This window comes from Oncorhynchus gorbuscha, linkage group LG15 (genome assembly GCF_021184085.1).
Source record: "Oncorhynchus gorbuscha isolate QuinsamMale2020 ecotype Even-year linkage group LG15, OgorEven_v1.0, whole genome shotgun sequence".
NCBI lineage: Eukaryota > Metazoa > Chordata > Actinopteri > Salmoniformes > Salmonidae > Oncorhynchus > Oncorhynchus gorbuscha.
Genome location: NC_060187.1, coordinates 66,810,489 through 66,834,233, shown reverse-complemented (window position 1 = coordinate 66,834,233; position 23,745 = coordinate 66,810,489). Strand labels below are relative to the sequence as shown.

The 23,745-nt window shown below is 46.9% G+C and overlaps 1 protein-coding gene across 2 annotated transcripts in view; it reads left to right on the top strand.

The window, feature by feature from the left end:
* The window catches only part of LOC123997817 (atrial natriuretic peptide receptor 1-like), an 84,844-nt gene that overhangs the window by 46,761 nt on the left and 14,338 nt on the right, over nt 1–23,745 (top strand). For both annotated transcript variants that reach the window (XM_046302394.1, XM_046302393.1), the window contains exon 6: nt 16,700–16,794. In XM_046302394.1, coding sequence (XP_046158350.1) covers nt 16,700–16,794 — 95 coding nt within the window. The remainder of the gene's footprint in view (nt 1–16,699; nt 16,795–23,745) is intronic.

Here is a 23,745-nt window from a genome sequence, read left to right as displayed (position 1 = left end):
CCAAGAGTGACGAGCTATACACCACTCCAGCTGACACTTGGCATTGCGCGTGTTTATCCTAAGCTCGTGTGCAGCTCTCGGCCATGAAAGCCATTTCATTAAGCTCCCAACGAACAGTTCTTGTGCTGACATTGCTTCCAGAGGCAGTTTGGAACTTGGTCGTGAGTGTTGCAACCAAGGACATATGATTTTTACGCCCTGCTCGCTTCAGCACTCGCCAGTCCCATTCTGTGTGCTTGTGTGGTCTACCACTTCACAGATGAGCCATTGTTGCTTCTAGAAGTATCCACTTCACAATAACAGCACTTACAGTCGACTGGGGCAGCTCTAGCAGGGAAGAAATAGGACGTCTGACTTGTTGGAAAGGTGACGTCCTATGACAGTGCCACGTTGAAAGTCACTGAGCTCTTCAGTAAGGCCATTCTACTGCCAATGTTTGTCTATGGAGATTGCATGACAGTGTGCTCGATTTTATACAGCTGTCATCAACGGGGCTGGCCGAATCCACTACTATTGTATTTACAGTATAGTGTAGGTTTCCACAAGTGGTGGTCAGTGCCTTTTAACATGAGGGAGGACGATTCTTTTTTTTAATGAGCATGGCTGTATTTCTATTAAAGCACATTAGATTACTGTCATTCATATTCCATTCAACCAGCAAAATGTAACGTTGATAGGTTTAGGCTACTACATGATACTCAAATTTTCCCTATACCCATCTTGAGGTTGCTACAACCTAGCTTATGAATGAAAGTTTACAACTTAGGTGCACACACAGGTCGAGAGAAATGTTTGTAATCAATGTGACAGATAATCTTGCCTGTCTAGCTGATCTAGGGTGTAATCATTATTCCAACAGTTGCAAGCGAGAGTTTCTGTTGGACAAATTCTGGTATGTTTATTCCTGTTTCGTTCCATTTGCTTCCGTTTAAGAAGCGTTTTTCAACAGAATCGGTGGAATGAATACACTCCTAATCACGACAAACACAATTCACTTTCATAGCAGCCACATACATACAGCATGATCCCTTTGATCGTTGGATTATTCCTTATCGCATCTATGCTCTCTCCTCCTCTAAGCTTTTTCCTTCCATTCTGGACTTCAATGCACAACACATCAGCTGTCTGTGACCAGGCAAAACAACTTTTCCAAGTCAAACTTTCATAACATAACTGCTAACCGCTACACACAGCCTACATCATTGTCACCATATTAGCTAACGTCAAGACAACATAGCTACTAGAACTAACGCCTTAGTAAACCCGTTAAAATCATGCTCTCTCTCTTTCTCTCTCTCTCTCTTTCTCTTGCTTCTCCTTCATTTTTTAAGAAATTAATTTGTTCAAAACGGTTCAACTATTGTCTTTCTCTCTCTTTGAGTCAACTACTCACCACATTTTAAACATTGCAGTGCTAGCTAGCTGTAGCTTATACTTTCCGTACTAGATTAATTATCTGATCCTTTGATTGGATGGACAACATGTCAGTTCATGCTGCAAGAGCTCTGATAGGTTGGACGACGTCCTCCTGAAGTTGTCAAAATTCTGTGTAAGTCTATGTAAGGGGGTGAGAACCACCAGCCTCTTAGGTTTTGTATTGAAGTCAATGTACCCAGAGGAGGACGGAAACTAGTTGTCCTCCAGCTACACCATGGTGCTTATCACACCAGCCTTCACTTTGGCTCGCCCTCTTGTCCATCTAAGGCGTTTGGCGTCGCCGGCCTTCTAGCTGCTGCCGAACCTACTGCAGTCAAATGTGCTTCAGAAATCTCCTCAAAGCAGGGAAAATATTAAATGGAAAGGATCAATTAGCAGGCCATGGTTGTGTCATTTGGCCTTTTGAAGAGAAGCAGATGTTTCCTCTCCACGTCTCTGCAAGATCTTGGAAAAGAAAGAAAGAGTGTCAAAAAGAAACAAAAAATGCCAACATTGTTATTGAACAGCCCTCTTCATCTCCACTGGCAGCTGGTTTGTAGTCAAGCCAAGGTCTGTAGCGGAAGAAAATTCATCTTCACGTTCGACTTCGAGCAAACACATTCCCGGACACTGCAAATGAATGTGTCCCTCAAATCCATTCAAATTAATTTAATTGTGTCCAGTTCAGTAAAAAAAAAAAGGAATTGATCACCGAGTCCTTGGTATCTCTTAATGGAATGTCAGTATCTGAGTCAATCTGGTGACATAATTTTCTTTTAAAAGCAAATTAATCATAAAAGAACATCTTTATGACCACACAACATCAAATTATTTTTGACCTTTTCCCCTGTGTTATGCATTCTGTAGTAGGTAGTCCCCTTGCTGAACATCTCTAAATTAAATCATTGAATCACCCTTTTACTTCCTGAGGAAGGCCTCCATTGTATTTCGTGTGCCAGTACCCCCCTTCCCCCAAACACACACACCTCACTGACTAAACCATAAGGTTACATGTGTTTACCCAGAATTGTGGGTTTGCACTAGTGTTTGACATTACTAATGGCCGATATAGAAGATGGTGGTCTCAAAGCTTGTAGCAGGATATCATCACCCCTTCTGTCCCAGTCCCAGTCCTTTGTGAGTGACCTGAAGACAGATGCCAAGTCTTAGCAACCTCTGTTTATTGAGACTTGAAGGGAATTTGAAGGGTTGGGCTGTTGATCTGATGTTTCTTTGATTGGTCACAGAGGGGTCAGAGAGTCAGATTATGTGTGAGGTCACAGGAGACAGTGAAAGGCGCTTGACACCAAGTCAAAGGTAACAGCAAGAAGAAATAAGTTGAATCATTGGAAGAGAACACATACTTGAGGAGGTGACATAAGTCATCAGGGACATCTCATCAGGTAAGTACCCAGGTTGTTTGCTCTGCACTCCTCTATCCTTCCCTCTTTCACCCTGCTTCCCCATTTCCCTTTTATTCCCTCCATCTGTCCTCCATTACTGCCCGCCTGCTCCCTCTTTTTCCTTTAATCTCCTTGGCTGACCTCTCTTTACAAACGTCCATCCTTCTCTCCTCAATCACTATGAGTTGGACCAGAGCACACTAACAACGGAGATGAACACTTCAGACAGACAGTGGGAGGGCAGAGCCGGCAGCAGCCAAGAACAGATGGAGTCTCCTCACACAGATTCTGTTAGCCCATCCGAACATAGGCATTGAAAGGCTGAGGGGTTTGTTTGGTTGCATGCGAGGACAATGCTTCTTTTATTATTTTTGCCCACACAGTTGCATACTGAAACGTAAGCTGTGTGGTAGCTTTAGTTCATTGTTATGCTTCCGATTCAGTGCTTTTTAGTTATATTCTGTGTTATATTTTGTTAGAAAGTGAAGACAGCTTTAAGTTGGTCTAATGAAATACAAAACCTTCATCTGAAACTTGACCTCAGCGGTTAAACTACAGTATATGAGAAATTGTACGTTGTAAACTTGTGAAAGTGTGTGAAAATAATATTTCATTGTCAGAGGTGGATGTCCTGCTGTGTACACCAACTAGTTAATGCCAGTCTCCCTGTCTTTTCTATCAGTCATTGTCCTTACTCATTGTCATTCCTTCACACCTTCTTCTCATCTCATTATTTCCTGGTCTAGCGCTCCTCTCCTCTGCTCTCAATCCTCTCCTCTGTGAACAGTTCTCTAATTCCATCCCACGGTATCTGCCTTCCTCTTTTTCCTTCCTCCTCACTTCACCAATCAGTCCATATTTTCTCTGTCTCATCAAGGTGTTCCTCCTCACTTCACTGCTCTGTCATATTTTTCCTGTCTCAACATGTCTTATCCTCCTGAACTCTTATTTTACCCTCTTCTCCTCCTACATGACCTCTCTGTCTCCTCTAAACTCTCTGTCCTTTGCCATGGAAAGATCTCATTTCTATTTTGGCTGTCATGTTACAAAAAGTCCCCCTGGAAAAAAAGAGGAAATCCCCAAAATAGGAGAGTAATCTAATCAGGCGAAACCAGAGCTCCTGTGGCCGTGTCAGTAGGAGCCATCTCCCTCTGACGCCAGCCTCCACCCTCCGCTCATCCCTCTATCTCTCTCTGTCCATCTGTCTCCACCTCCTTCTCTTTTCCCTTTCTCTCCACACCATCCATCATTCATTGTCCTTTTTCTCTGCCTCTGTCTTCTGTGCAGTGGCCCTGGTCACTTAGGCAGCTGGTATTTCCAACGGTAGGTCTGGCCTGGGTCGAGCTGATAATGAGCTGTGTGAATCTGAAGCCTTGTCATCCGAGCCACAGTGGAGCGCAGGGCTGGAGTGTGGAGTGCACTGTAGAAAGGAGACAGGCAGACACGTGGGCATAGGGGGATAGGAACAGAGAGAAAGAATGAAGCACTGTTGTGCACATCATGTGTACTGAAACTCTACAGCTACATGGTACATGGTAGGCCCCCATTGTTCCAGAAGTATTTGGTAACTGGAGAATCTTGTCAATGCTATTAGTGGGCAACGGAGTGCCTGTAAAACAGATTGACAGAGACCCTACAGATCTTAGTCTAATAGTATTTAGCGATGGAGACCCTTTCATGTCATTCATAACTAGAGGTCTTGCTCTCTATTTCTTTTTCTCTTTCTCTTTCTCTCCCTCCCATACTCCCTATCTCTCCAACGGAGGCTAAGAAAAAATCCCATGATGAGTCCAGATGAATAATGAATACTATACATTATTCATAAGTAAGTCCTAGGGTAGTATATTTTCCCATCCTTAGTTACCTATATATTTCATGAAACAACTGTTGTTTATTTATTGACTGTTGTTGACTGATGTGATAAGGTTCAAAGTAATCAAAGTAAACGCATAGATTGCTGTACATTTTTGGACATGGCAACAGGTGTGTGCCATCCTTAGTTCGTTAGGCAGGGGCTGTTACAGTTTACATACACCTTAGCCAAATACATTTAAACTCAGTTTTTCACAATCCTGACATTTAATCCTAGTAAAAATGTCCTGTCTTAGGTCAGTTAGAATCACCACTTCATTTTAAGAATGTGAAATGTCTGAATAATAGAAGAGAGAATGATTTATTTCAGCTTTTATTTCTTTCATCACATTCCCAGTGGGTCAGAAGTTTACATACACTCAATTAGTATTCGGTAGCATTGCCTTTAAATTGTTTAACTTGTGTCAAACGTTTCGGGTTTCCCACAATAAATTGGGTGAATTTTGGCCCATTCCTCCTGAGAGAGGTGGTGTAACTGAGTCAGGTTTGCTCCTCCTTGCTCGCACACGCTTTTTCAGTTCTGCCCACAAATTTTCTATAGGATTGAGGTCAGGGCTTTGTGATGGCCACTCCAATGCCTTGACTTAGTTGTCCTTAAGCCATTTTGCCACAACTTTGGAAGTATGCTTGCGGTCATTGTCCATTTGGAAGACCCATTTGCTACCAAGCTTTAACTTTCTGACTGATGTCTTGAGATGTTGCTTCAATATATCCACGTAATTTTCCTACCTCATGATGCCATCTATTTTGTGAAGTGCACCAGACCCTCCTGCAGCAAAGCACCCCCACAACATGATGCTGCCACCCCCGTGCTTCACGGTTGGGATGGTGTTCTTCAGCTGGCAAGCCTCCCCCTTTTTCCTCCAAACATAAAGATGGTCATTATGGCCAAACAGTTCTATTTTTGTTTAATCAGACCAGACCAGAGGACCAAAGTACAATCTTTGTCTCCATATACAGTTGCAAACCAGTCTGGCTTTTTTATTGCGGTTTTGGAGCAGTGGCTTCTTCCTTGCTGAGTGGCTTTTCAGGTTATGTCGATATAGGACTTGTTTTACTGTGGATATAGATACTATTGTACCTGTTCCTTCAGCCTCTTCACAAGGTCCTTTGCTGTTGTTCTGGGATTGATTTGCACTTTTCGAACCAAAGTACGTTCATCTCTAGGAGACAGAACGCGTCTCCTTCCTGAGTGGTATGACGGCTGGTTGGTCCCATGGTGTTTATACTTGCGACCTATTGTTTCTACAGATTTTTGGAAATGTTTGGAAATCAGGCATTTGGAAATTGCCCCCAAGGATGAACCAGACATGTGGAGGTCTACAATTTTTCTTTTGATTTCTTTTGATTTTCCCATGATGTCAAGCAAAGAGGCACTGCGTTTGAAGGTAGGCCTTGAAATACATCCACAGGTACACCTCCAATTGACTGAAATTATGTCAGTCAGCCTATCAGAAGCTTTTAAAGCCATGACATCCTTTTCTGGAATTTTCGAAGCAAACTTCCGACTTCAACTGTATGTATGTAGAACACACTTTGATCCAGTGACATAAGCTGCAGGTGGTTTGCAGACTGGCAAACCTTTTCACGTCTGCCTGGGTAGAATAATGCCATAGTTATTTCTCACAGTAAATGCAATTATTTCAAGGAGAGGTGCTTGTGGGGAGACATTAAAAGCATTCCAAAAAATAATTATAATTAACCGATGAATTTTTCGACAAAAGTAATCACATTCTTCTCCAATGCAAGGCCAAAATTCCAAGCCTGTGTTTTCAGACATCAGACAACTAAGTAGAGTGAACAAAAAACAGCCTGCAAGTTAACCTCCTGGTCTAGCTGATGTCGAGCTGCAATATAAAAACACACTACAGTGAGTGTACAATAAGGTCAATATTTGCATATACTGTATGTGACAGGAGTGCTCCCACGTTTCGCAGCAGTGATAATAAATACACAATATATCACCTATTCCCATGTGTTCACTCTGTAGATAAGAACAAAGGCTGTTTATGTGGCTCTAATGGAGCTCTATCAGCAGCTGCTCTCATTGCTTCACAGCAGCTAGGGATTGTAATCACCTGGTTGGCACCATATATATCCATAAACTACACTGTGACTTGGTGGAAAATCAAATGGTGCAGTGACACTTCTACTGTGCACTTTGTTAACGGTTGTTGTTATTCATAAGAGTGCTCTTTGCTTTCTCCAGATTTAAAGTCAAAAGTACTCTCCAGTTATGCCCTGAATTAGAGAAGTGTTTGATTGTAGGTTTCATTAATGTTTAGGGACGCACTGCGACAACCTGCATTGTGTTGCTAGTCCTCCCTCTGTGTGCCCTTTTCAAATGCTTTGACAGTTGCCTTGTGCATTTATCAACCAGAAGCCTAAAAACCACAACATGCCACTAATGTGGACTCACCTCTGGCTTTTTCATGGACATTTTCTTTCAGACACTTGACCTTTTTTCTACCTTGTCAATATGCTTCTGGAATCTTTTGTTTGACTGCGAGATCTTCTTGTTATACCCCAACAAAAAGAGGACCAGACTAAAACAATGTGCGTTGTGCAGTCTTGGATGGAGGGAGTTGACACCTGATTTAGGAATAGGCAGCCCAGGAGCATGTGCCTGGTGACATCTCCTCCAGGTTAACCGTCAGTACGGAATGGGTCATGCAATGTTTTTTCAATCAGATGTTAACTTCCTCCATCAGAGACACACTGCTGTGCAAATCAAACATATTGGAAAGGCGCAGAAGGGAAACTGATTCCCATTTTAGTTTAGGTAATTACAAGGATTTGAACAGTGAGGGGAATAAGATGAGACAAACAGGATGTTTTACTGTTGATGATATATTAATTTACATAATGTACCAAGATATATACAGTACATAAAGGTAGGCAGCCAGTATAGACCTTATACATAGAGAGAGGGAGGATGTCAAGATGGAAGGATCAGGTTACAGCTGCTTTTCTCTCTGGCTTCTGTTCCATTAACTAATGGGCCTGGATGGGTGAGAGAGATTCAGACACTCTAGGAGGACAGTGGAAGATGTATAGAACTTGCTTCTTCATTATTGAAAACCACATGTTTTGGTAACACAGCCTTCATCTGATATACTGTACTTCCAATATGCATCACTCATGACTTTACATCACTACAGTCCATTTGAACTTTGTAAGAAAGCATACAGGTAGTTATAATTTACAAAACTAACACACTAGCTGTCAAGCTACTGCGCTGTACCATAGCTCACAATGTGCCACCTTTCTCCACACGCTCTGAACGCCTGCCTGATTACTAGCACATTGTGCAAATGCAACCCCCTCCGGCTCTGTTCTTTGTAGCACAATTAAAGTCTGTCTGCACTACCAGACTAATATAGCTCTGGTGGACTGAGCCTCTATCACTGCAGACCACTAATTTCAGCCGTACCCCCACCATTTCCATTCAAGGTATAATAATTATTAAAGAGTTATTCATAAATTTACATTTACATTTAAGTCATTTAGCAGACGCTCTTATCCAGAGCGACTTACAAATTGGTGCATTCACCTTATGACATCCAGTGGAACAGCCACTTTACAATAGTGCATCTAAATATTTTAAGGGGGGTGAGAAGGATTACTTTATCCTATCCTAAGTATTCCTTAAAGAGGTGGGGTTTCAGGTGTCTCCGGAAGGTGGTGATTGACTCCGCTGTCCTGGCGTCGTGAGGGAGTTTGTTCCACCATTGGGGAGCCAGAGCAGCGAACAGTTTTGACTGGGCTGAGCGGGAACTGTACTTCCTCAGTGGTAGGGAGGCGAGCAGGCCAGAGGTGGATGAACGCAGTGCCCTTATTTGGGTGTAGGGCCTGATCAGAGCCTGGAGGTACTGAGGTGCCGTTCCCCTCACAGCTCCGTAGGCAAGCTCCATGGTCTTGTAGCAGATGCGAGCTTCAACTGGAAGCCAGTGGAGAGAGCGGAGGAGCGGGGTGACGTGAGAGAACTTGGGAAGGTTGAACACTAGACGGGCTGCGGCGTTCTGGATTAGTTGTAGGGGTTTAATGGCACAGGCAGGGAGCCCAGCCAACAGCGAGTTGCAGTAATCCAGACGGGAGATGACAAGTGCCTGGATTAGGACCTGCGCCGCTTCCTGTGTGAGGCAGAGTCGTACTCTGCGGATGTTGTAGAGCATAAAGAGTAAGACAGCAGTAAGAGATATGTGAGGCTAAGAAAAATGGATGGGTGGAGGGATGGATGGATACATGGACGGACAGAGGGATGGTTAAAGGAACCTGGGACTAAACAGCTCCCTCTGCAACTGGATCCTAGACTTACTGACGGGCCGCCCCATGTGGTAGGGGTAGGTAACAACACATCCGCCACGCTGATCCTCAACACAGGGGCCCCTCAGGGGTGCATGCTCAGCCCCCTCCTGTACTCCCTGTTCACTCACGGCTGCATGGTCAGGCACAACTCCAACACCATCATTATGTTTGCTGATGACATAACAGTGGTAGGCCTGATCACTGACAATGATGAGACTTTAGGGAAGAGGTCAGAAACCTGAACATGTGGTGCAAGGACAACAACCTCTCCCTCAACATGATCAAGACAAAGGAGATGATTGTGGACCACAGGAAAAAGAGGACCAAGCACACTGTAGTGGAGCAGTTTGAGAGCTTCAAGTTCCTTGGCGTCCACATCAACAACAAACTAACATGGTCCAAGTGCACCAAGACAGTCGTGAAGAGGGCGCAACCAAACCTATTCCCCCTCAGGAGACCGAAAATATTTGGCATAGGTCCTCAGATCCTCAAAAGATTTTACAGGTGCACCATCGAGAGCATCCTGACGGGTTGCATCACTGCCTGGTATGGCAACTACTCTGCCTCCGACTGCAAGGCACTACAGAGGGTAGTGCGTATGGCCTAGTTCATCACCGGGGCCAAGCTTGTCATGTTTGTCATTTATTGTCATGTCTTGTCCCTGTGCTCCCCATGCTATTCGTTTCCCTCTGCTGGTCTTGTTTGGTTCTTTCCCTCCTTCTATCCCTCTCTCTCCCCCTCCCTCTCTCACTCTCTCGCTCTCTCTTCTCTCTGTCGTTCCGTTCCTGCTCCCAGCTGTTCCTATTCCCCTAATCATCATTTAGTCTTCCCACACCTGTTCCCGATCCTTTCCCCTGATTAGAGTCCCTATTTATTCCTTTGTGATCCGTTCCTGTCCCGTCGGTTCCTTGTATTGTATTCACCATGCTGTGATTGCGTTTCGCCCTGTCCTGTCGTGTTTTGTGCCTTCATCAGATGCTGCGTGTGAGCAGGTGTCTCAGTCGACTACGGCCTGCGCCTACCCGAAGCGACCTGCAGTCTGTGGCCGCTTCTCCAGTTGTTTCCCCTCTACAAGTCTAGAGGATTTCTGTTATTCCGTTTTGGACTTTAATAAACTCTGTTTCTGTTAAGTCGCGTTTGGGTCCTCTTTCACCTGCATGACAGAAGGAACCGACCAAGGAATGGACCCAGCGACTTCAGACGCTCGTTACACTGCCGTCGAGATCCAAGGAGCCATGCTCGGCAGACACGAGCAGGAATTGTCTGCTGCTCGCCATGCCGTGGAAAACCTGGCTGCTCAGGTTTCCGACCTCTCTGGACAGTTCCAGAGTCTACGTCTCGTGCCACCTGTTACTTCCTGGCCTGCCGAGCCTCCAGAACCTAGGGTTAATAACCCACCTTGCTACTCCGGGCAGCCCACTGAGTGCCGCTCCTTTCTCACGCAGTGTGAGATTGTGTTCTCTCTCCAACCCAACACATACTCTAGAGAGAGAGCTCGGGTTGCTTACGTCATTTCACTCCTTACTGGCCGGGCTCGAGAATGGGGCACAGCTATCTGGGAGGCAAGGGCTGATTGCTCTAACGATTTCCAGAACTTTAAAGAGGAGATGATTCGGGTTTTTGACCGTTCAGTTTTTGGTGGGGAGGCTTCTAGGGCCCTGGCTTCCTTATGCCAAGGTGAACGGTCCATAACGGATTATTCCATTGAGTTTCGCACTCTTGCTGCCTCTAGTGAGTGGAACGAGCCGGCGCTGCTCGCTCGTTTTCTGGAGGGACTCCACGCAGTGGTTAAGGATGAGATTCTCTCCGGGAGGTTCCATCAGATGTGGATTCTTTGATTGCTCTCGCCATCCGCATAGAACGACGGGTAGATCTTCGTCACCGGGCTCGTGGAAGAGAGCTCGCATCAACGGTGTTTCCCTGCTCCGCATCGCAACCATCTCCCTCCTCTGGCTTTGAGACTGAGCCCATGCAGCTGGGAGGGATTCGCATCTCGAATAAGGAGAGGGAACGGAGGATCACCAACCGCCTGTGCCTCTATTGCGGAGTTGCTGGACATTTTGTTAATTCATGTCCAGTAAGAGGCCAGAGCCCATCAGTAAGCGGAGGGCTACTGGTGAGCGCTACTACTCAGGTCCCTTCATCTAGATCTTGTACTACTATGTCGGTCCATCTACGCTGGACCGGTTCGGGTGCTACATGCAGTGCTTTGATTGACTCTGGGGCTGAGGGTTGTTTCATGGACGAAGCATGGGCTCGGAAACATAACATTCCTTTCAGACCGTTAGACAGGCCTACGCCCATGTTTGCCTTAGATGGTAGTCATCTTCCCAGTATCAAATTTGAGACACTACCTTTAACTCTCACAGTATCTGGTAACCACAGTGAGACTATTTCTTTTTGATTTTCCGTTCACCGTTTACACCTGTTGTTTTGGGTCATCCCTGGCTAGTATGTCATAATCCTTCTATTAATTGGTCTAGTAATTCTATCCTATCCTGGAACGTTTCTTGTCATGTGAAGTGTTTAATGTCTGCCATCCCTCCCGTTTCTTCTGTCCCTACTTCTCAGGAGGAACCTGGCGATTTGACAGGAGTGCCGGAGGAATATCATGATCTGCGCACGGTCTTCAGTCGGTCCCGAGCCAACTCCCTTCCTCCTCACCGGTCGTATGATTGTAGTATTGATCTCCTTCCGGGGACCACTCCTCCTCGAGGTAGACTATACTCTCTGTCGGCTCCCGAACGTAAGGCTCTCGAGGATTATTTGTCTGTGTCTCTTGACGCCGGTACCATAGTGCCTTCTTCTTCTCCGGCCGGGGCAGGGTTCTTTTTGTTAAAAAGAAGGACGGTACTCTGCGCCCCTGCGTGGATTATCGAGGGCTGAATGACATAACGGTTAAGAATCGTTATCCGCTTCCCCTTATGTCATCAGCCTTCGAGATTCTGCAGGGAGCCAGGTGCTTTACTAAGTTGGACCTTCGTAACGCTTACCATCTCGTGCGCATCAGAGAGGGGGGACGAGTGGAAAACGGCGTTTAACACTCCGTTAGGGCATTTTGAGTACCGGGTTCTGCCGTTCGGTCTCGCCAATGCGCCAGCTGTTTTTCAGGCATTAGTTAATGATGTTCTGAGAGACATGCTGAACATTTTTGTTTTTGTCTATCTTGACGATATCCTGATTTTTTTCTCCGTCACTCGAGATTCATGTTCAGCACGTTCGACGTGTTCTACAGCGCCTTTTAGAGAATTGTCTCTACGTAAAGGCTGAGAAGTGCTCTTTTCATGTCTCCTCCGTTACTTTTCTCGGTTCCGTTATTTCCGCTGAAGGCATTCAGATGGATTCCGCTAAGGTCCAAGCTGTCAGTGATTGGCCCGTTCCAAGGTCACGTGTCGAGTTGCAGCGCTTTTTAGGTTTCGCTAATTTCTATCGGCGTTTCATTCGTAATTTCGGTCAAGTTGCTGCCCCTCTCACAGCTCTTACTTCTGTCAAGACGTGTTTTAAGTGGTCCGGTTCCGCCCAGGGAGCTTTTGATCTTCTAAAAGAACGCTTTACGTCCGCTCCTATCCTCGTTACTCCTGACGTCACTAGACAATTCATTGTCGAGGTTGACGCTTCAGAGGTAGGCGTGGGAGCCATCCTATCCCAGCGCTTCCAGTCTGACGATAAGGTTCATCCTTGCGCTTATTTTTCTCATCGCCTGTCGCCATCTGAGCGCAACTATGATGTGGGTAACCGTGAACTGCTCGCCATCCGCTTAGCCCTAGGCGAATGGCGACAGTGGTTGGAGGGGGCGACCGTTCCTTTGTCGTTTGGACAGACCATAAGAACCTTGAGTACATCCGTTCTGCCAAACGACTTAATGCCCGTCAAGCTCGTTGGGCGTTGTTTTTCGCTCGTTTCGAGTTTGTGATTTCTTACCGTCCGGGTAGCAAGAACACCAAGCCTGATGCCTTATCCCGTCTGTTTAGTTCTTCTGTGGCTTCTACTGATCCCGAGGGGATTCTTCCTTATGGGCGTGTTGTCGGGTTAACAGTCTGGGGAATTGAAAGACAGGTTAAGCAAGCACTCACGCACACTGCGTCGCCGCGCGCTTGTCCTAGTAACCTCCTTTTCGTTCCTGTTTCCACTCGTCTGGCTGTTCTTCAGTGGGCTCACTCTGCCAAGTTAGCGGGTCATCCCGGTGTTCGAGGCACTCTTGCGTCTATTCGCCAGCGCTTTTGGTGGCCGACTCAGGAGCGTGACACGCGCCGTTTCGTGGCTGCTTGTTCGGACTGCGCGCAGACTAAGTCGGGTAACTCTCCTCCTGCCGGTCGTCTCAGACCGCTCCCCATTCCTTCTCGACCATGGTCTCACATTGCCTTAGACTTCATTACCGGTCTGCCTTTGTCTGCGGGGAAGACTGTGATTCTGACGGTTGTCGATAGGTTCTCTAAGGCGGCACATTTCATTCCCCTCGCTAAACTTCCTTCCGCTAAGGAGACGGCACAAATCATTATTGAGAATGTATTCAGAATTCATGGCCTCCCGTTAGACGCCGTTTCAGACAGAGGCCCGCAATTCACGTCACAGTTTTGGAGGGAGTTCTGTCGTTTGACTGGTGCGTCCGTCAGTCTCTCTTCCGGGTTTCATCCCCAGTCTAACGGTCAAGCAGAGAGGGCCAATCAGACGATTGGTCGCATACTACGCAGCCTTTCTTTCAGAAACCCTGCGTCTTGGGCAGAACAGCTCCCCTGGGCAGAATACGCTCACAATTCGCTTCCTTCGTCTGCTACCGGGTTATCTCCGTTTCAGAGTAGTCTGGGTTACCAGCCTCCTCTGTTCTCATCCCAGCTTGCCGAGTCCAGCGTTCCCTCCGCTCAAGCGTTTGTCCAACGTTGTGAGCGCACCTGGAGGAGGGTGAGGTCTGCACTTTGCCGTTACAGGGCACAGACGGTGAGAGCCGCCAATAAACGCAGGATTAAGAGTCCAAGGTATTGTTGCGGCCAGAGAGTGTGGCTTTCCACTCGCAACCTTCCTCTTACGACAGCTTCTCGTAAGTTGACTCCGCGGTTCATTGGTCCGTTCCGTGTCTCCCAGGTCGTCAATCCTGTCGCTGTGCGACTGCTTCTTCCGCGACATCTTCGTCGCGTCCATCCTGTCTTCCATGTCTCCTGTGTTAAGCCCTTTCTTCGCACCCCCGTTCGTCTTCCCTCCCCCCTCCCGTCCTTGTCGAGAGCGCACCTATTTACAAGGTACATAAGATTATGGACATGCGTTCTCGGGACGGGGTCACCAATACCTAGTGGATTGGGAGGGTTACGGTCCTGAGGAGAGGAGTTGGGTTCCGTCTCGGGACGTGCTGGACCGTTCGCTCATCGATGATTTCCTCCGTTGCCGCCAGGATTCCTCCTCGAGTGCGCCAGGAGGCGCTCGGTGAGTGGGGGGTACTGTCATGTTTGTCATTTATTGTCATGTCTTGTCCCTGTGCTCCCCATGCTATTCGTTTCCCTCTGCTGGTCTTGTTTGGTTCTTTCCCTCCTTCTATCCCTCTCTCACTCTCTCGCTCTCTCTTCTCTCTGTCGTTCCGTTCCTGCTCCCAGCTGTTCCTATTCCCCTAATCATCATTTAGTCTTCCCACACCTGTTCCCGATCCTTTCCCCTGATTAGAGTCCCTATTTATTCCTTTGTGATCCGTTCCTGTCCCGTCGGTTCCTTGTATTGTATTCACCATGCTGTGATTGCGTTTCGCCCTGTCCTGTCGTGTTTTGTGCCTTCATCAGATGCTGCGTGTGAGCAGGTGTCTCAGTCGACTACGGCCTGCGCCTACCCGAAGCGACCTGCAGTCTGTGGCCGCTTCTCCAGTTGTTTCCCCTCTACAAGTCTAGAGGATTTCTGTTATTCCGTTTTGGACTTTAATAAACTCTGTTTCTGTTAAGTCGCGTTTGGGTCCTCTTTCACCTGCATGACAAAGCTTCCTGCAATCCAGGACCTCTATGCCAGGCGGTGTCAGAGGAAGGCCCTAAAAATCGTCAAAGACTCCAGCCACCCTAGTCATAGACTGTTCTCTCTGCTACCGCATGGCAAGCCCTACCGGAGTGCCAAGTCTAGGTTCAAGAGGCTTCTAAACAACCATAAGACTCCTGAACAGCTAATCAAATTGCTACCCAGACTATTTGCACCCCCCCCCACTCTGCTACTACTCTCTGTTATTATCTATGCATAGCCACTTTAACAACACTACCTGCATGTACATAATTATCTCAATTACCTCGACACCGGTGCCACGGCACATTGACACATTGACTCTGTACCGGTACCCCCTGTGTATGGCCCCGCTATTGTTATTCACTTATGCTCTTCGAATTATTTGTTTTTCTTATCTCTTTTGTCTTCATTTTTATTTTTTAGGTTTTTACTTAAAACTGCATCGTTGGTTAAGGGCTTGTAAGTAAGCATTTCACTGTAAGGTCTACTACACCTTTTGTATTCGGCACATGTGACAAATACAATTTGATTTGATTTGATTTAAAGGCTACATTTTTACTGTAAATGTGTCTCCATTATTTTATATACTTCCCATACCTAGTTTGCCTTAACACAGACAGACCAGCCAGGGACAATACCCCAAAGAAGTGCTACTCCCAATTCCTGGAAGTCGTGCTGACATCACCGACATGACTCATTGGTCAATGTTAAGTGTATAATGTTCTATTAAAGAGGTACTAAATCATGACTCCACTCCCCTTACTTCCACACCTTAACCTGTCCCAGACAACCAAACACCATGCAGCCCCCCATGCAGACGCTGGCCAAATGTCATTTTCCCAGACCAACCACAAGGTTAATCATTCTCTAACCACTGCCCACCTGTGTGTGTGTGAGTAGGGCAATAACGTCTGTGGGAAAGTAAGTGTTCTTGAGTATGTGCGTTTGTGCACGCGTGCATGCTACCCTATCTTCTGCATTTCCCTCTAGCCGATAATCCGTCCCATATCATAGCACATCTCTCAGGCCCTCTCTCCTCTGATTAGAGGGATGACGCCTGTATATTTCTTTATTACTAGGATAACCCCATTTGGATTGGACATTTTCATGCCGGTAATGGCATCGCCTGTCATGTAATTTCTCCCTATAGACACCTCTTTCCATTTACACTCAATATGGAATGGCTCTCAGCCTATTATCTGCACCTCCAAACCAACCCTGGGCTGTTGTCTTCGCCGGAAATGAAAGTAATGTTATACAAGATGGCCGTCTACTAGATTTATTAGCAAGATAGCCCAGCTATATTACTGTGATTATGGATGAATACTTTTGGGTGGACCTAGGGTGTACCAACTTATGTTGTGTTTGCATCTGTGTATCTCCAACACCATCATTTGAAGTGAAATTGTTGTCATGACCAATGTTTGTTTTGATCGTTATGGCTGTTTATTTTTTTATGTTTGAGATTTTTGTTATGGTGTGTTCTAACTTGCACAATGGTTGAGATTTTTTTCCGGTGTCGGCTAATAGGGACAACCTCAAATGTAAATCTGCTCTCGTTTCGTAACGACAGTAATAATTTGTAGTAATTACTGTTACCCGCTGAGTGCTTTGATGATTATTTTCATCCCTGAACTGGATATTAGTGTAAGCTAACATTAATTTGGTTCCTTTAAATATTGTCTGACTCCTCTACCTCCCTTTGGTTCCTCTCTCCTTCTGGTCCTCAACAGGTGTAACAGGCCTGGTGCAGATAGATGAGAATGGGGACAGAGAGACAGACTTCGCTCTCTGGGACATGAATGACACCAACACCAGTGTTTTCCAGGTACTGAACACACACACATCTCTCTCTCTCCCTCGTATACTAAGGCTCCTCATCTCTCGTACACTAAGGCTCCTCATCTCTTTCATTCTGCCAGTGCTCATGAAGCTGCCTGCCTGTGTACACAGTCTCTGTGTGTTTTGGAGATGGGAGATTAAAACTAGATGTACTCCAGAGGCATTAACATCTGGAAGAAAAGAGCTCTACAGTTCATAGAAAGACCTCCATATTTCCATTACCACTACAATATACCATCTGCTCAGGGTGAGGGTAAATGGGGAAATAGCTATATATAGCTATAGCATACAGTATTAACAAACCCTATTTCAGTTTACATATGATCATTTAATATGTAATTTCATCCACCCAGTGCCAATGTGTTTGTCTTATGTAATGACAAAATGATAAATATTAATTGGTGGCAAGCCACTGAGGTTAATGACCAGCTGATCCAGTGAGATCTAGAGTACTGTATGTACATGTACAGTTGAAGTCGGAAGTTTACATACACTTAGGTTGGAGTAATTAAAACTCATTTTCCAACCACTCCACAAAATTATTGTTAACAAACTAGTTTTGGCAAGTAGGTTAGGACATCAACTTTGTGCATGACACAAGTAATTTTTCCAACAATTGTTTACAGACAGATTATTTAACTTATAATTCACTGTATCACAATTCCAGTGGGTCAGAAGTTTACATGCACTAAGTTAACTGTGCCTTTAAACAGCTTGGAAAATTCCAGAAAATGATGTCATGGCTTTAGAAGCTTCTGATAGTCAATTGGAGGTGTACCTGTGGATGTATTTTTATTTTTATATTTCACCTTTATTTAACCAAGTAGGCTAGTTGAGAACAAGTTCTCATTTGCAACTGCGACCTGGCCAAGATAAAGCATAGCAGTGTGAACAGACAACACAGAGTTACACATGGAGTAAACAATTAACAAGTCAATAACAGTATTTCAAGGCCTACCTTCAATCTCAGTGCCTCTTTGCTTGACATCATGGGAAAATCAAAAGAAATCAACCAAGACCTCAAAAAATATTTTGTAGACCTCCACAAGTCTAATTCATCCTTGGGAGCAATTTCCAAATGCCTGAAGGTACCACGTTCATCTGTACAAACAATAGTACGCAAATATAAACACCATGGGACTACACAGCCGTCAAACCACTCAGGAAGGAGATGCTATCTGTCTCCTAGAGATGAACATACTTTGGTGCGAAAAGTGCAAATCAATCCCAGAACAACAACAAAGGACCTTGTGAAGAGGCTGGAGGAACAGGTACAAAAGTATCTATATCCACAGTAAACAAATCCTATATCGACATAACCTGAAAGGCCACTCAGCAAGAAAGAAGCCACTGCTCCAAAACCACCATAAAGCCAGACTACGGTTTGCAACTGCACATGGGGACAAGGTTGTACTATTTGGAGAAATGTCCTCTGGTCTGATGAAACAAAAATAGAACTGTTTGGCCATAATGACCATCGTTAAGTTTGGAGGAAAAGGGGAGGCTTGCAAGCCGAAGAACACCATCCCAACCGTGAAGCACGGGGGTGGCAGCATCATGTTGTGGGGGTGCTTTGCTGCAGGAGGGTCTGGTGCACTTCACAAAATAGATGGCTTCATGAGGTAGGAAAATTATGTGGATATATTGAAACAACATCTCATTACATAAGTCAGGAAGTTAAAGCTTGGTCGCAAATGGGTCTTCCAAATGAGCAATGACCCCAAGCATACTTCCAAAGTAGTGGCAAAATGGCTTAACGGCAACAAAGTCATGGTATTGGAGTGGCCATCACAAAGCCCTGACCTCCTATAGAAAATGTGTGGATAGAACTGAAAAAAGTGTGTGCGAGCAAGGAGGCCTACAAACCTGACTCAGTTACACCAGCTCTGTCTGTCATGTTTTGTCATTTATTATCTTGTCTTGTCCCTGTGCTTCCCATTCTATTCGTTTCCCTCTGCTGGTCTTATTAGGTTCTTTCCCTCTTTCTATCCCTCTCTCTCCCCCTCCCTCTCTCACTCTCTCGCTCTCTCTTCTCTCTATCGTTCCGTTCCTGCTCCCAGCTGTTCCTATTCCCCTAATCAATCATTTAATCTTCCCACACCTGTTCCCGATCCTTTCCCCTGATTAGAGTCCCTATTTCTTCCTTTGTGTTCCGTTCCTGTCCTGTCGGTTCCTTGTTTCGAATTCACCGTGCTGTGATTGTGTATCGCCCTGTCGTGTCGTGTTTTCCTCAGATGCTGCGTGGTGAGCAGGTGTCTGAGTCTGTCTGGTTCGAGTGCCTTCCCGAGGCAACCTGCTGTTCACCTGCTGTTCAAGATCGAGTCTCCAGTTTGTCCTCGTCATTTCGAGTGAAAGTTGTGTTTTTTGTTTGTATTCACTTTACTGGATTAAAGACTCTGTTTTCGCCAAGTCGCTTTTGGGTCCTCTTTCACCTGCATGACAGAAGGAACCGACCAAGGAATGGACCCAGCGACTTCAGACGCTCGTTACACTGCCGTCGAGATCCAAGGAGCCATGCTCGGCAGACACGAGCAGGAATTGTCTGCTGCTCGCCATGCCGTGGAGAACCTGGCCGCTCAGGTTTCCGACCTCTCTGGACAGTTCCAGAGTCTACGTCTCGTGCCACCTGTTACTTCCTGGCCTGCCGAGCCTCCAGAACCTAGGGTTAATAACCCACCTTGCTACTCCGGGCAGCCCACTGAGTGCCGCTCCTTTCTCACGCAGTGTGAGATTGTGTTCTCTCTCCAACCCAACACATACTCTAGAGAGAGAGCTCGGGTTGCTTATGTCATTTCACTCCTTACTGGCCGGGCTCGAGAATGGGGCACAGCTATCTGGGAGGCAAGGGCTGATTGCTCTAACAAGTTCCAGAACTTTAAAGAGGAGATGATTCGGGTTTTTGACCGTTCAGTTTTTGGTAGGGAGGCTTCTAGGGCCCTGGCTTCCTTATGCCAAGGTGAACGGTCCATAACGGATTATTCTATTGAGTTTCGCACTCTTGCTGCCTCTAGTGAGTGGAACGAGCCGGCGCTGCTCGCTCGTTTTCTGGAGGGACTCCACGCAGTGGTTAAGGATGAGATTCTCTCCCGGGAGGTTCCTTCAGATGTGGACTCTTTGATTGCTCTCGCCATCCGCATAGAACGACGGGTAGATCTTCGTCACCGGGCTCGTGGAAGAGAGCTCGCATCAACGGTGTTTCCCTGCTCCGCATCGCAACCATCTCCCTCCTCTGGCTCAGAGACTGAGCCCATGCAGTTGGGAGGGATTCGCATCTCGACTAAGGAGAGGGAACGGAGGATCACCAACCGCCTGTGCCTCTATTGCGGAGTTGCTGGACATTTTGTTAATTCATGTCCAGTAAAGCCAGAGCTCATCTGTAAGCGGAGGGCTACAGGTGAGCGCAACTACTCAAGTCTCTCCATCTAAATCCTGTACTACTTTGTCGGTCCATCTACGCTGGACCGGTTCGGGTGCTACATGTAGTGCCTTGATAGACTCTGGGGCTGAGGGTTGTTTCATGGACGAAGCATGGGTTCGGAAACATGACATTCCTTTCAGAGAGTTAGAGAAGCCTACGCCCATGTTCGCCTTAGATGGTAGTCATCTTCCCAGTATCAGATTTGAGACACTACCGTTAACCCTCACAGTATCTGGTAACCACAGTGAGACTATTTCTTTTTTGATTTTTCGTTCACCGTTTACACCTGTTGTTTTGGGTCATCCCTGGCTAGTATGTCATAATCCTTCTATTAATTGGTCTAGTAATTCTATCCTATCCTGGAACGTTTCTTGTCATGTGAAGTGTTTAATGTCTGCCATCCCTCCCGTTTCTTCTGTCCCTACTTCTCAGGAGGAACCTGGCGATTTGACAGGAGTGCCGGAGGAATATCATGATCTGCGCACGGTCTTCAGTCGGTCCCGAGCCAACTCCCTTCCTCCTCACCGGTCGTATGATTGTAGTATTGATCTCCTTCCGGGGACCACTCCTCCTCGGGGTAGACTTTACTCTCTGTCGGCTCCCGAACGTAAGGCTCTCGAGGATTATTTGTCTGTGTCTCTTGACGCCGGTACCATAGTGCCTTCTTCCTCTCCGGCCGGGGCGGGGTTCTTTTTGTTAAGAAGAAGGACGGTACTCTGCGCCCCTGCGTGGATTATCGAGGGCTGAATGACATAACGGTTAAGAATCGTTATCCGCTTCCCCTTATGTCATCAGCCTTCGAGATTCTGCAGGGAGCCAGGTGCTTTACTAAGTTGGACCTTCGTAACGCTTACCATCTCGTGCGCATCAGAGAGGGGGACGAGTGGAAAACGGCGTTTAACACTCCGTTAGGGCATTTTGAGTACCGGGTTCTGCCGTTTGGTCTCGCCAATGCGCCAGCTGTTTTTTCAGGCATTAGTTAATGATGTTCTGAGAGACATGCTGAACATCTTTGTTTTTGTCTATCTTGACGATATCCTGATTTTTTCTCCGTCACTCGAGATTCATGTTCAGCACGTTCGACGTGTTCTACAGCGCCTTTTAGAGAATTGTCTCTACGTAAAGGCTGAGAAGTGCTCTTTTCATGTCTCCTCCGTTACTTTTCTCGGTTCCGTTATTTCCGCTGAAGGCATTCAGATGGATTCCGCTAAGGTCCAAGCTGTCAGTGATTGGCCCGTTCCAAGGTCACGTGTCGAGTTGCAGCGCTTTTTAGGTTTCGCTAATTTCTATCGGCGTTTCATTCGTAATTTCGGTCAAGTTGCTGCCCCTCTCACAGCTCTTACTTCTGTCAAGACGTGTTTTAAGTGGTCCGGTTCCGCCCAGGGAGCTTTTGATCTTCTAAAAGAACGTTTTACGTCCGCTCCTATCCTCGTTACTCCTGACGTCACTAGACAATTCATTGTCGAGGTTGACGCTTCAGAGGTAGGCGTGGGAGCCATTCTATCCCAGCGCTTCCAGTCTGACGATAAGGTTCATCCTTGCGCTTATTTTTCTCATCGCCTGTCGCCATCTGAGCGCAACTATGATGTGGGTAACCGTGAACTGCTCGCCATCCGCTTAGCCCTAGGCGAATGGCGACAGTGGTTGGAGGGGGCGACCGTTCCTTTTGTCGTTTGGACAGACCATAAGAACCTTGAGTACATCCGTTCTGCCAAACGACTTAATGCCCGTCAAGCTCGTTGGGCGTTGTTTTTCGCTCGTTTCGAGTTTGTGATTTCTTACCGTCCGGGTAGCAAGAACACCAAGCCTGATGCCTTATCCCGTCTGTTTAGTTCTTCTGTGGCTTCTACTGATCCCGAGGGGATTCTTCCTTATGGGCGTGTTGTCGGGTTAACAGTCTGGGGAATTGAAAGACAGGTTAAGCAAGCACTCACGCACACTGCGTCGCCGCGCGCTTGTCCTAGTAACCTCCTTTTCGTTCCTGTTTCCACTCGTCTGGCTGTTCTTCAGTGGGCTCACTCTGCCAAGTTAGCTGGTCATCCCGGTGTTCGAGGCACTCTTGCGTCTATTCGCCAGCGCTTTTGGTGGCCGACTCAGGAGCGTGACACGCGCCGTTTCGTGGCTGCTTGTTCGGACTGCGCGCAGACTAAGTCGGGTAACTCTCCTCCTGCCGGTCGTCTCAGACCGCTCCCCATTCCTTCTCGACCATGGTCTCACATCGCCCTAGACTTCATTACCGGTCTGCCTTTGTCTGCGGGGAAGACTGTGATTCTTACGGTTGTCGATAGGTTCTCTAAGGCGGCACATTTCATTCCCTCGCTAAACTTCCTTCCGCTAAGGAGACGGCACAAATCATTATCGAGAATGTATTCAGAATTCATGGCCTCCCGTTAGACGCCGTTTCAGACAGAGGCCCGCAATTCACGTCACAGTTTTGGAGGGAGTTCTGTCGTTTGATTGGTGCGTCCGTCAGTCTCTCTTCCGGGTTTCATCCCCAGTCTAACGGTCAAGCAGAGAGGGCCAATCAGACGATTGGTCGCATACTACGCAGCCTTTCTTTCAGAAACCCTGCGTCTTGGGCAGAACAGCTCCCCTGGGCAGAATACGCTCACAATTCGCTTCCTTCGTCTGCTACCGGGTTATCTCCGTTTCAGAGTAGTCTGGGTTACCAGCCTCCTCTGTTCTCATCCCAGCTTGCCGAGTCCAGCGTTCCCTCCGCTCAAGCGTTTGTCCAACGTTGTGAGCGCACCTGGAGGAGGGTGAGGTCTGCACTTTGCCGTTACAGGGCACAGACTGTGAGAGCCGCCAATAAACGCAGGATTAAGAGTCCAAGGTATTGTTGCGGCCAGAGAGTGTGGCTTTCCACTCGCAACCTTCCTCTTACGACAGCTTCTCGTAAGTTGACTCCGCGGTTCATTGGTCCGTTCCGTGTCTCCCAGGTCGTCAATCCTGTCGCTGTGCGACTGCTTCTTCCGCGACATCTTCGTCGCGTCCATCCTGTCTTCCATGTCTCCTGTGTCAAGCCCTTTCTTCGCACCCCCGTTCGTCTTCCCTCCCCCTCCCGTCCTTGTCGAGCGCACCTATTTACAAGGTACATAAGATCATGGACATGCGTTCTCGGGGACGGGGTCACCAATACTTAGTGGATTGGGAGGGTTACGGTCCTGAGGAGAGGAGTTGGGTTCCGTCTCGGGACGTGCTGGACCGTTCACTCATCGATGATTTCCTCCGTTGCCGCCAGGATTCCTCCTCGAGTGCGCCAGGAGGCGCTCGGTGAGTGGGGGTACTGTCATGTTTTGTCATTTATTATCTTGTCTTGTCCCTGTGCTTCCCATTCTATTCGTTTCCCTCTGCTGGTCTTATTAGGTTCTTTCCCTCTTTCTATCCCTCTCTCTCCCCTCCCTCTCTCACTCTCTCGCTCTCTCTTCTCTCTATCGTTCCGTTCCTGCTCCCAGCTGTTCCTATTCCCCTAATCAATCATTTAATCTTCCCACACCTGTTCCCGATCCTTTCCCCTGA